Below are 13,810 nucleotides of genomic sequence, written 5' to 3' on the forward strand. Positions count from 1 at the left end.
ACTTCAATTCAAAGGTAATTATTTTTAAAGAAACAGAATTTAAAAGCAGAGTACATGCCTAACAACTGAAATGGACATTTGAAGGTGTTAACCAATAAACTTCCCAAGGTTCTGAAATTGCAGCTAATTCTCTAAGTTAAAAATACCCATACCCTGAAAAGTCACAGGGGTCAGTGCTTTGGCTGGCACCAGAAGTTGCTGGTTCATGTAACGTCATTAATAACTCCACCACAATCTCTGGTAAATTACTAATGAATAAATGATCAATCTGCAAGGATACAAAATTAAAATATATTTTAGTTTTCATGTCTGTGATCTTTAAAACAGCTTAAGGGGCTCATGTTATTGCCTCATTTCCAAAATTATTCAAAGTGACCAAAGATCTAAGATCTGCAAGACATACAGCTAACTCCACTTTCTTCTGTTATGCAGCCAACCTACAGACTGAAAGGAAAATAGGGAAATCATACCAAACAAGACTCTCTTAATCCAACTCTTTCATTTAATTTTAAAGAATCATTTTAAGATATGGGGAAGGGCTTCCCTGGTGGCACAGTGGTTGAGAGTCCGCCTGCCGATGCGGGGGACGCGGGTTCGTGCCCCGGTCTGGGAGGATCCCACGTGCCACGGAGTGGCTGGGCCCGTGAGCCATGGCTGCTGGGCCTGCGTGTCCGGAGCCTGTGCTCTGCAGTGGGAGAGGCCACAGCAGTGAGAAGCCCGTGTACCACAAAAAAAAAAAAAAAAAAGATATGGGGAAAAATGTATATGTATAGCTGATTCACTTTGTTATAAAGCAGAAACTAACACGCCATTGTAAAGCAATTATACTCCAATAAAGATGTTAAAAAAATAAAATAAAATGAATCATTTTAATGAGTAAGGCTTCAGGTCTAGCCTGAAATTCCTCAACCTAATCATTTTCCTGTCAACCAAATTCCCCACTGAACTATACTGTTCATCAATCTACATTTTACTCTTATTTGAGAACACTATCTCACTTAGAGAACTTTACTAGTAAGAATTCCCAGTGACTGGCAGTAATCATCCCTTTGTTCCCTGCATAACTTTTCCCCAGATTTCTACTTGGTTGATATCCTAAATTCTGCTACCCACATGCCCTGTCATCAATAGTAGGCTAAATCCTCCTGGACAGGAACAGACCCTTCATCATCCACTTCCTGCCACAGGTAGCCTCACAAAAGGCATGAAGTTCTCTAAATATAAAGAATGGGTATACTATATTACACCTCAGCCGAATGAATGAGAACTGTGAAGTCTTAAAGGTGGATTTGTTAGCTCTCCAAATAAAGAATTACAGTGCTTTAAACCAAAAGGCAAATGGCTGCTTTATTATCTCTACTATCTTTACTTCTTCCACACAGAGGTTTGGAAACACTGCCTAATATAACAAAAATATTCTGTAATGTGACACTAAAGAAATCTAACGATCCTAGCCTTTCCCTGGGCTTACATATTAGTTGTCATGTCATCATTTCCAAGGTTTAAGCCCTTTTAAAAATCCAGCCCTGGGGCTTCTCTGGTGGCTCCATGGTTAAGAATCCACCTGCCAATGCAGGGGACATGGATTCGAGCACTGGTCTGGGAAGATCCCACATGCCGCGGAGCAACTAAGTCTGTGTGCCACAACTACTGAGGCTGCGCTCTAGAGCCCGCAAGCCACAACTACTGAGCACACATGACACAACTACTGAAGCCCGCGCATCTAGAGCCCATGCTCCGCAACAAGAGAAGCCACCACAGTGAGACGCCCACGCACCACAACGAAGAGTAGCCCCCACTCACCACAACAAGAGAAAGCCTGCGTGCAGCAATGAAGACCCAATGCAGTCAAAAATAAATAAATTAAATAAATACATTAAAAAAAAATCTAGCCCCATTTTCAGAATATCTGGAATAAGTAAGGACAAACTGGCCAAATCCAATTAATATCAGAGGAAAAATTAGTGAGTTTCCCTGCACACAGATGACAGCTGACTTCATTAATTTCATGATTCTCTAACAAGCCAGATCTGTAATGTTTAGCTAAGGTACATATAAATTATTCAGATATCTAGGTATAGCTAAACAATCTTATAACTGTAAATATTCTAAGCATTCAACAACGACAGTTTTAGAAGACTGAAAGACTGATAATAGTGGTACTAACACTTATCCACAGAAAAAAGAATCTTGATTGTTTCAGAGAAACTGCATATTAGAGAAAGAGAAAAAATTAACTTATAATGACGATGCTAAATGAAATTGAGACTAATAAAAATTAGACTTATGTCTTTAACCAAGAAGCTAAGAAATTATTTTTAATTTTTACCTCTCTTCATGCTTGAGACTGGTGTTTTAATCAGGGTTTAATGTAATCACGCTTCCCTTCTAGACTTATTCTGACTCAAAACTGCTATCTTTTGGTTTGAACACATAAAGAAGAATAAAGAGTAGGCTTGCTCAGAAGTCTAAGCTGGGAGATTGGGTAAAAGGGGCTAGAGGCAGAGTGTCTTTCATAACGTCCATAGCCCCTGGCATGCCAACATTCTGTTCCAACTGCCTTTTGGGCAGGGAGTACCTCTACTCACCATCTGCCTCCAGACTACAGACTTACAACCAGTTCTGACTGGGAATGGCCCACCTAAGCAACTGAGAGTCTTGCTGTTCCACTTCTTGGTTCAACACAGATAACTGGGCAACAAAAAAAGTCTCTTGAAGTTTATCCAGTTGTAATACTAATGTTGACCAAGCTTGGTTAGTCATCCCTTACTCAGGTTAAAAAAAAAATTGGAGTGACCAATCCTCTTTTACCTTAAAAAGTTTCCATATGTATTTTAATATAAGTTGCCTCAAATAATGTGATATATATATAAATTACTATAAAACAAACAGAAATTGTTAGTTCCTTTTTAACTTTACTCCATCTTTCATCAAATAATGAGTACTCAGTATATACTAGATAGTTGGGATACATCTGCAAAAAAGAAGAAAGAAAAAATCCTACCTTCACAGTACTTGGAGTGGAGAAGGTTGATAAAAACCAATGAACATAATTTATAAGTAAGTTACATCATATGTTAGAAGGTAGTAAATGTCATGGAAAAAACAGGCTTTGGGAACCTGGGATTGTACTTTTCCTTGAAAAGTGAAGGGCTTGATGAGATTAAAGAGGAAGTGAAAAAGATTTTCTATACCTTGTTCAGTATTGTTTGAATTTAATAACCAGCTTGCATTAATGTATTACTGCCAATTAAAACAAAATTTTGAAAGAAAAAGTGGTAAAATTATTCAAAAGTTTAAAAAAAATTTCTGATTAAAAACATTTCATTTAAAAGCTAATCAAAAGGAGAGAACACTGTACAACAATAACAAAAAATTAATGGATTGCCTATATTAGATAGTGATTATCACATAGTATTAAATTTAATTGCATAAATGATGAATAAATAGCCTTAAAGTTTTAAAGTTACACCTCAGATCAATTAGGGGATAAAAAGTACAGTAGATGTTGAAGTCATACCTGTTTTCCTAATAAGTTTTCATCTTTAAGCATATCATAGACTCTGGTAGCAGTCTTTCTTTGCTGTGCCATCCCACTGTCTCCTGCATCCTCATAAGCAAAGTATGGAAGAATATTTACAATAATCTTTGGAAAGCAGTCTGTCAGAAGACTTTTCCAATCCACTTGAATCTGATTAGCAATGGACTTTACCTCATCAAAATGACTTCTAATCACCAGATGTGGAATCAAAATTTTATAACAAGACCTAAAAATATAAAAATTACAATGTATATTAAATGTATACATTTTTAATATACATTAAAAATATAATGTTTCAAAGTAAAATTTTATAATATAGTCCTTAAAATAATAAACTGGTTTTGGGAATTCCCTGGCAGTCCAGTGGTTAGGACTCCATGTTTCCACCATGGATTTGATCCCTGGTCAGGGAACTAAGATCCCTCAAGCTGTGTGGCACGGCCAAAAAAAATAAAAAAATAAAATGGTTTAATAAGCATTAGAGCATCACTTTATCTAGATCATTAAGTACCCTAACTCTAATTTTATAAATGGAGAAATGAAGTTAAGTGAATTCTAAATAGTCACACTAAAAAAAAAAGAGATCACCCTAATAGTGTGATCAAAAACAAGTGAAAATTGAATTTATTTCTTCCACATAATCAATTTATGCAAAATTATTGTAAAGTGAAAGGTGAAAGCAATTAATAAATTCAAAGAATAAATGTAAATATTATTATTGCCAAAATGAACAAACAATAAGGACCACTAAACAATTACAAACTGCCTTCCCATCATCCTGATACCTAAACATTATTATTTAGTTGTTTCAAATCTCTCCATTTTCAAAATTTTCTTCTCCAGACTTGGAGTTAGAAAAATAAATACTTGTACATTAAACTTTAAATCAAACAGAAATAATGACTAAATGGCCCACAGTTAAGCAACAAATAAGAAAAATAAGGCAGAAATAATCAGCCACTAATAATTTACCTTTGATTTTTCATAGGGAAGATTATTAAATTATTAAAGCTGAAAGAGACCTTAACTACCTCTATATGTAACTCCCTTACTTTAAAGATTAAGAAACCAAGTCCCAGAGGGTGTTCATGTGGCTTGCCTGAAGTCATGTAGCTGGCTACTGGCACAGCTAGGACCAGATCCTAAGTCCACTTCAATACATTTCCATTAAAAAACGCTGCAACACTCACATTATCATTAATACCTAATTTTAAATTAGATATATTTCACATGTGACAGATGTAAACCTACCTGTAGAAATCTTCAATGTTTGTGTAGTTTAATAAAATAAAAGGAAAAGAAGATAAGCTGTATTCAGTATCTTGAAGATTTAGCCATTGCAATACCAGATAATCCAAATGAGAAGCCATGAAGTCTTCTAAACGTCTATATCCAAAAGTTTCAGAAAGTTTCTCTAAAACCTATACAAATCAAAAAAGAAGTCAATGTTTTAAGAAAATAATGAAATAATAAATCATTTAAATCCTTAATATTTATTTATAGTATGACTTTAAGCATTCATTTAACTTTTCTATACCTTGATTCACTCATCTATGAAATGGAGATAATAAAGGACCCACTTCAGCAAAACTCAACAAGAAAAATGTATTCAATATAATTACTCAGTGCCTGGTACATAGCAAACCCTCAATAAATGTTAAATGAATAAAAACAGAAAAATATGTTTCAATTTTCAAGATTTGATTATATTTCATTATAAAGTAAAACAATTCTTCTCAGTCCTAAACCGAAATGAGAAAAATCCGAACACTATATTCCACGTACAATAATAATTAGGTAGTGTAACTGTATAATTTTTTTTTAAAGTAACTTCTTACTTTAATACTGAGAGGTAGAAGTTTAACTATCTAGACTGACTACTTATAGGTTGGCCTACTGTAAAGCTCCACTGGAAACCATGCTAGTTATATCAAGCCATGATCTATCACTGGTTCATCATGTAAAAACCTAGGATGTAAAGGCTTGGAATTTCCCAAACCACTAATGCTGAGGTGTTGGAACAGGGGCAGGAGTAAGCATTCTACAACACTGTGTTGGACCCTGGTCTTCCTAATCATACAACTTAAAAGCTTTACAGCTCTAAAATTTGACTCCTGGCCCTGCTAGATCCCAATGTCCTGCTCCAGAATCCACTAGGCAAAACACATACTACTCCTTTTTTCTCCACTTCCCCCAATAAATACTATTCCAGAGGGCCTGGTCTGCATGATGACAGGTCACTCACTCTCATTAGTTCAATGACTGCCTTGTGAAATGCTCTTAAACTTAATGTAAAAAATGACACTGTATACAAATAAATACACTATTTTAAAAGTTACTGCTTTCTAATATTCCAAATCTAAAAAATAAAACTGTCTCTAAGTCTTTAATAAATGCCACATTAAAAATCTAGCTTTAACCTTAATTGTTTAAAAGTTACCCAAGGAAGATTATAATAAAAAATACTCATCCACAGTTACCTTTTTAATGAGGTGAGGCTCTAATCCATTCTCTTTCACAGACTTGCATAGGGCGAATAAAGCCTGTTTTTCACATACAGGGCTATAGTATAACACCACAGCTATCATCATCAGTAAAATGGCCTTTCTATTACAAAGCTCATCCAAAATTTCAGAGTTTTCAGCTCTGTGGGACTTCGGAAGAATTTTAAAAAGAATATGTAATGTTAATATTTAAATATTCCAAATAAACCAACCAGACTAAAACCAGAGTACACCACGACAACATCTAAGCAGCCCATGAACAGTTTTAAATCCTATAGTGATGGAGCTACGAAGAGACATTATGAGAAAGGACCACAGTTTCTACAGAGGGAAAGACTGCTTTTGATAAGATCTTATAGAAAGAACTGCCAAACATTTCAATGGGTATAAAGCACTTTAAAGAAAAAAAAAGAGAAAGAAAGAAATTGCAGGAAAGTGAGAGACTAAAAGCTCTTCAACTACCAAGTATTACCTCCTAAGATGTTTACCATTATAACTTAATATATAGATCTTTATTCTTTAAAAATATTATCATATATATTACTAAAAAAACCAATAAAGTCATGCAACTAGATAGAATGATATATGCTTCTAGTTTAATAACCAATCATTTTTCCAACAGACATGCACATTTTTTGACTTGCTATACTTGGTAGAAGTTTCTCTTCACATTTGGAAAAAACTGCCAGTCACTGATCCTATTGCTATTTTGGGTACAAAAAAAGGTAAGGACCTAATTCCTTTACTAAATGGCAATCACTGACATGTTTGAAAATAGCTATGAGGTTCCCACTAAGTCAACTCCTTTACCTATTCCTTATAAAAGATAGATCTACAGACTCTCTAACATTCAGACTCTCTAACATTCTGGCAATAGTTAAAAATTTAGTTTTACTGGGAACTAAACCCAACGTGCTATGCAAGAGGGAGGAGATACGGGGATATATGTATATGTATAGCTGATTCACTCTGTTATGCAGCAGAAACTAACACACCATTGTAAAGCAATTATACTCCAATGAAGATGTTAAAAAAAAATGGGGGCTTCCCTGGTGGCGCAGTGGTTGAGAGTCCGCCTGCCGATGCAGGGAACACCGGTTCGTGCCCCGGTCCGGGAAGATCTCACATGCCACAGAGCGGCTAGGCCCGTGAGCCATGGCCACTGAGCCTGCGTGTCCGGAGCCTGCGCTCCGCAACGGAAGAGGCCACAGCAGTGAGAGGCCCACGTATCGCAAAAAAAAAAAAAAAAAAGATGTTAAAAAAAAATGAATAGAAGATGCAAGTTCTTTCTATAAACTTGTTCATTACAGTCTGTTTCAATTAATGACATCTAAGACAGAATTTGCTTTTTTTTGATAACAATGTTGATTCATATTATGCTCTCAAGATGTAAAACTTCTTAGATCTTTCTCCAAATGAACTGCTGTCAGGTCAGTATTCTCCCTTTTTGCACATGACAGGCTGATTTTAAAATATATAATATGTTATTTCTAGTAAATTTTAAATTGAGTATTATTTACACTCATTTTTCCAATCTATTGAAAACTTTTTCTAAATTCACATTCTTTCATGCAACTTTCCTTTTCAGTTTGGTGCTGTTACAGAATATATAGTCATTTGACTAACTGTTTCACACACTTTTAATAAACAAATCAAGGCATAGACAAATGAATAAATTCTACCACTAAGACAATTTTTGCCATTTTAAGAAAAATATTATTCTACAGAAAAATATGAAAATCATAAGGTTCATTAAGGAGCACAAAGATAATTTGATCTTCCCAATTAGAACATTTTTTCCTCAATCCATTTCTTCCTATTGTCACCTGTTCTGTGAATTAGCTTTTAATCAGATCTTACAAAAAAATAGTTTTTAATTAAAAAATAAGCCATTTATACTCCCATAAAAACTCAGTAAATTCTGTTTTTCCTACAAAAATGCTGCATATAAGTTGAACCAAAAGAAATTGTCATTATTCAACCAATTCTGACCTATAAATAAAGTAATTTCAATAAATTCATATAGCTGTTCTAGTCTAAGTTTATATTGTGAACTACTGGATATATACTGTCTTAGACCAAACTTGGTAAAGTAATATGTGGCATATTTATAGAAAGCATATGATAACAGCAAATAAGCATTACTAAAATTACCACTTCTCTCATTCCTTCCTGAGCTTTCAAGTATGAATTTTCAAACGCTGCTTGCTGAAGCTTCAAAGGAAGTGCTTTCAATAATGTGGAAGGACCTCCTTTTTTCATATGCTGAAATAATCTTAAAAAAAAAAAAAAAAGCAAAAAGTGAAATATAAACTGTACTTTCCAAAGCCTATTTACAGGGCAAAAATAAATCACTCTGTGAGACATACTAACGTATTAGATTTTCTTTCAAAACACCAAGGAAATGTGAGTCTATTTAAAGAGGTTCAAATCTACTGCTTAATATTAGGGTCTTTACCATATACTCCATTTTCTCCTAGAACTGAAAAGGGTCTCAACAGACCTTTTAGATTATTGCCCAAACCTGAATATCCCTGAACTCTAACTAACCAGAAAAGTTGTCCTCTGGTCAAATACCAGTTAGAAGCAGCCACAGACTCTTACATCAACCTGCTTTAATATTTAATCACAACTTAAAAGTGGATAGTTTTACTGTCTTAATATTCCATTACAAAAATTTTCTGTGATAGAGAAAAGCTGATCAGTGCTTTTTGCATAATGTACAATCATATTTAAGGACAACTCTTTAACCAATTTTGTCCTTTATCCTTTTTTACTAATCAAAACTAATGAAAAGTATCAACTTTTTTGGTGTTCCTGACTCCTTCAGTTTCTCTAATCTCTCTTAAATAGCCTAATATTAGATATCTAACAAGTAAACAACCAATAAATAAATGCTATGCTCATGCTACTCATGAATTTATGCATTTTTGAATCTTAAGAGATTTTTTAATGCCACCACTAACCTGCTTTATTATATTCAACTTATGATCCTCTGTAACCCCAGATCTTTAACTTTAGTATATATTTTCTATCTTTTTTAAGGACTTGAAGTAAGCACACATTCATTAACAAACCTTACAGTGCTCTACGGTTTTTATTAAAAACAGTCCTAAGCCTGAGCAGTCAGACACGATTCTGACTTATGAAAACATTATTGTCAGAAACTAACACACCATTGTAAAGCAATTATACTCCAATAAAGATGTTAAAAAAAATTATTGTCAGCATATCCAAATTTTGGACACATCGAACACATGTATTTATGTGACTTCTGGGCAAGTTCTTTATAGCATTCTTTATTTATTGGTCACTTACATTTGAACAGTAAAATTACTTAAATGATTTTCAGTTTTGATGTTTTTAAAGCATAATGTAATTTTCTTCAAATGTTCATTGATTTTACAAATTATTAAACAACTGGCACATTCCAAGTATTATTCTAGGTACTAAATATACAAGAAAGGAGAAAAATCAATGCCCTCTAGGAACTTATATCCTAGGTAAATGTGTTAAAATACAATTATTTCAACTGGTGATAAATGCTACAGAGAAAAATAAAGCAGAGAGGTGCTTTATTTACAGGAGTATGAGGCAGGAAAGGCAGAGGTAGGTTATAATTTAGTTTTAAAATCAAGTTGATAACCTGATAAACATGCAGTTGTTAAAAAATTAATATTTGCTTCTTCAGGTACTCAAACATAAAACACATCCCTGTGAGAGAAACACTCCAGTGTCTAACTCTATGTTCACTTGAATAAATATGATTGTAATCAGCACAATGTAAAATGTGCTAATTTTCATTTTACAAACTCATATAAAATCTCAGTAATATCCAAACATCCTATATCTCTTGTAAGTGGGAGTAGACACACCTCATTCAACTCAACCACTTACTAGCTGTATGGCACTGAGCAAATTACTTTATCTGTCTAAGCCACACAGTTTTCATTAATAAATTGGAGAAAATAATAGTATCAAAGTGATACAGTTGTCAGAATTAAGAGAAAACATAAATGCCAGGCATACAATATATGCTCAGTAAATGTTAACTATTCTTAATATCACAACTAGTGAACTATGGCTGTCCTACACATTGAATTGCTATCTGCAGCACTCCAGACACTTCATGAATACTTGACCCATTACCTATTGATTGACTGTGCAGCCAACATGCGAACTTGGTGATGATTATCAGCAAGAAACTGTGGAAATACTTCATTTACAGGAAAGTCTTTTCCCATTACATTCAGAATAGACCATTTTGAATAAGGATCAGCCTATGGGAAAAGAACAACTGAGGTTAAATGTGAAATACTAAGAGAAAAATCACCCATTAACAAACAGAAACAAAGACTGCTTTAAAAACGTCAATGGAGACCATATAATAACTGAAGTAGAATAACTCACCTCAAGCAAAGTTTTAAGGCATTTTACTAGTGCCATTCTTACAGAGAATGTGCATTTTCCCTCCTTTGTTAAGTGCCTGAAATAAAGTATGTGTCTTAATATCAAGTAATTATTCCAATAAAAGCACAGTAAAAAAAAAAAAAAAAAAAAACACTGGACATTAAGGTTATTCTAGGTTGCTTCCAAGATTTCTTTCCATGCTAAATTTAACTCTCCCTATGTGGCATATGCCAATATTCTCACCTTCCAAAAATTCCAGCTAAAATAAATTGGTTTGAAAAGGAGTTTATTTTAATGTATGTTATTTGTGTCACACGATTATGCCTCGTTTTGGGGCTATCCCACTTCAGCTAACCATGTTATAGAAAACTTGCTTTAAAAGGAAAACGTTTTTAAAGTTGTTGTGTTGTTATATCAAAGACTTAAAAATGACATTCTATACTGACTCAGAAGTCCTTGCCCACCAAATGGTAGGAGGGCTCTAAATTACATATATGTGCTCCTCTATAGGTGTCTTGGTATTATCTCACACTATGACTATATGCATGAAATAACCAGATAGTGACAAGGCCAATTTGTCCACTTGAGGAATATAAACTACTCAATTGATTTAGACTTGTTGCACTTTGCTTTATTCATCATACATGTCAAACTATTAAGAGATTCAAAATTCGCAGGGAAATACACTAAAACCACTTTAGGAAGCCAAGTCTTAAGCAGAAAACAATGCAGTTCTTCAAGCAATTAAGGAGGGAAACACAAATTACATTTCACTATTGTTAAAAGATGTATATAGTTACATTCGAGGATTAGAAGAAATCACTAATGTAGAAATGCAAAGTTTGCATTTGTATGCAGAAGTGGCAAAAGAAAAGTAACTCCACCAAATGTCTATACCCACCAAAATGCTTCAATCACTGTGAGAAACTGTCCTTGAGCATCCCTTGTGTTCTCAGAATCCATATTTCCTTGACATAGGTTCGTCACTATGTGAAGGACATGGTTTAAAATGGTTTTACAAACATCTTGGTCACGGCGATACAAAGAACACACATTGCTGGGATGGAAAAAAATTTAACTTTATCAGCATAACAGAGCACACCAGTTTAATTTACAAATTTAGAGTGAATATTTTATATGGTTTTAATGTCTTACGATAGTGGTTTTAGAAGTTCAACAACATCTTCCATTGGCAAGGGATATTCTTCTCCAGGAAGGTCCTTTAAAAGCACTAGATACTAAGATAGTTGGGTGGGGGAAATTAGTTTTTTTCATATATCATTTATTTAAATAAGTACATATATATAACCATAAATTCATATATAAACACGTGTGCATACACACACACACACACACATGAGCAGTGAATTTTTATGAAGCAATATAATTTAAAAAAAGGTGGAGGCGGGGGTGTTTTGAAGTCAAACAGAGCTGGATTCAAATCCCAGCACCATAACCTGTTACTACTTGAGTGGTTTAAAAACTTGCCTTGTCATCTGAGTCTTTGTACTCCCAGCTGTAAAATGAGGATATAGCACTTACCTGGCCAGATTACTGTGAAGATTAAAGGAGATGAATGTAAAGGTCTAGCATTTATTGTAGGAATTCAGTAAGTGACAGTTGTTATCACTGTTGGAGTTAAGTGCCTGAGCAAGAGTCTGAAACTATATTATGTCACCACCCTCCGAAAACAATGCCTGGGGATAACTTCAATGGTTAAATACTATTCTATTAATGAATTTTGGAAAGCAGAGATAATTATGGGCAGTGAAGAATACAAATACCCTGACCTACCTTCCTATAAGGCAACCTTGTAAGGCTCTCTATGGAACGATAGATATAAAGGGCTACTCAGCAACTACTGGTTGTTATACTGGTAGTTATAACGAGGCAGCCAGTTTCTGACAGCTGCCAAATAATTTTCTAGCTGTATTAAGAATCAGAAGGCATTTTTTTCCTATCATCTGTATGTAGAAAATTGTTTCTCACTCCTTCTGATACTATAAAAGAATATTAAATTGGACCATTTTAAATATTTGCCATGAGAGTCATGTGTGATGTTACTGAGTGTCTTGAAGTGACTTTGAACATCAAAGCCCCAAGAAAAGCATACAGCCCTCCCCACTGGTTGGGGCTAGAGACTTGACTAGAGTGTTTGCCAGGGTTGAAACCAGGGAATCAAACAGGGCTCAAATAAGCATATTTGCCAGGGCTAGGGGATCAACCAGAACATTCACCACAGCTAGAACATGACAAGGAATTCTACCAGGGACTCAACCTGTATGTTTCCAAGAGGTTCTAATTAGGGAATAACTTGGCATGTTTCCCAGGGCTGGGGAAATCACTTGCCATGTTTGCCAATTTGCTGGGACTAAGATATGACCATGGACTCATCCAGGATATTTGCTGAGACAGGAGCTCTCCCCACATGTTCACCAGCACTCGGGCTAAGGGTATGGCCCACACAGTTGGGAGATAAGTTACATGTAATAATACTGAGTAAGTAATGCACTGAGGTTAAGTGGGAAGCCAGGTTTCTTACTGTTGGAAAAGGGAGCTACAAATATGGACACAGAAAATAAATCCTATGATGTTAGATTGGAATTGGAGATATCTATCAGTAGATGAGTAAAGTGATGAGAGAAGGGAAGGAGAGAGATTACTTTTCTTAAGTCTAAATCTAATCACGAGGAAACATGAGATCAACTCAAAGTGACGGATTCCATACAGCAAGTGGCTGTACTATTCAAAAATATGAAGGTTGTGAAAGATAAGGAAAGACAAAGGAACTGTTCCACACTGGAAAAAACTGAACAGACCTGACAACTAAATGCAATGATACAATGTTAATTTCCTGATGATTATACTATGGTTATATAGGAGAGTATCATTGTTTTTAGGAAATACACACTGAAGTAAAGGGGTATCACGTCTGAATATTTAATCTCGAAATGGTTCAGAAAAAAAGTGTGTGCTTGTGTGTGTTTCTGTGTGTGTAGTGTGCAAAGAGAGAGAATGATAAGTCAAATGTGGTAAAATGTTAACTACAGAGGCTTATGAAGGAAATATGGGAGCTTTGTAGTATTTTAACTTCATAGTCACTTTGAAATTACATTTAAAAATTTTAAAGCATATAAACCAAGGTCAAGGCAAGATTCAGACTTCAACAACAATGTTATGTGAGTATTATTTTTACATTCAGAGTCTGTGGCTCTTGGCCTAGTTTAAAATAATAATAATTACACCCAAAGAGAATAAATCTATCCAAAGTCCATCCAAGTTTTAATGTTTCAGTATCCACTTAAATTTTTTTCACAGTATATTAGAAGAAAAGTGTATTTTATAACTAGTCTCA

General features: G+C 34.5%; 1 protein-coding gene across 3 annotated transcripts in view; it reads right to left on the reverse strand.

Moving 5' to 3' along the window:
* The window catches only part of ATM (ATM serine/threonine kinase), a gene marked incomplete at its 5' end in the record, with an annotated part of 136,818 nt that overhangs the window by 86,500 nt on the left and 36,508 nt on the right, over positions 1–13,810 (reverse strand). For all 3 annotated transcript variants that reach the window (XM_079708598.1, XM_079708599.1, XM_079708597.1), the window contains 9 exons: positions 153–268; positions 3,521–3,767; positions 4,793–4,962; positions 6,022–6,195; positions 8,200–8,320; positions 10,195–10,325; positions 10,456–10,531; positions 11,357–11,512; positions 11,611–11,693. In XM_079708598.1, the coding sequence (XP_079564724.1) occupies positions 153–268; positions 3,521–3,767; positions 4,793–4,962; positions 6,022–6,195; positions 8,200–8,320; positions 10,195–10,325; positions 10,456–10,531; positions 11,357–11,512; positions 11,611–11,693 (1,274 nt within the window). The remainder of the gene's footprint in view (positions 1–152; positions 269–3,520; positions 3,768–4,792; positions 4,963–6,021; positions 6,196–8,199; positions 8,321–10,194; positions 10,326–10,455; positions 10,532–11,356; positions 11,513–11,610; positions 11,694–13,810) is intronic.

The sequence above is a fragment of the Hyperoodon ampullatus genome (assembly GCF_949752795.1).
Source record: "Hyperoodon ampullatus genome assembly, chromosome: 7".
NCBI lineage: Eukaryota > Metazoa > Chordata > Mammalia > Artiodactyla > Ziphiidae > Hyperoodon > Hyperoodon ampullatus.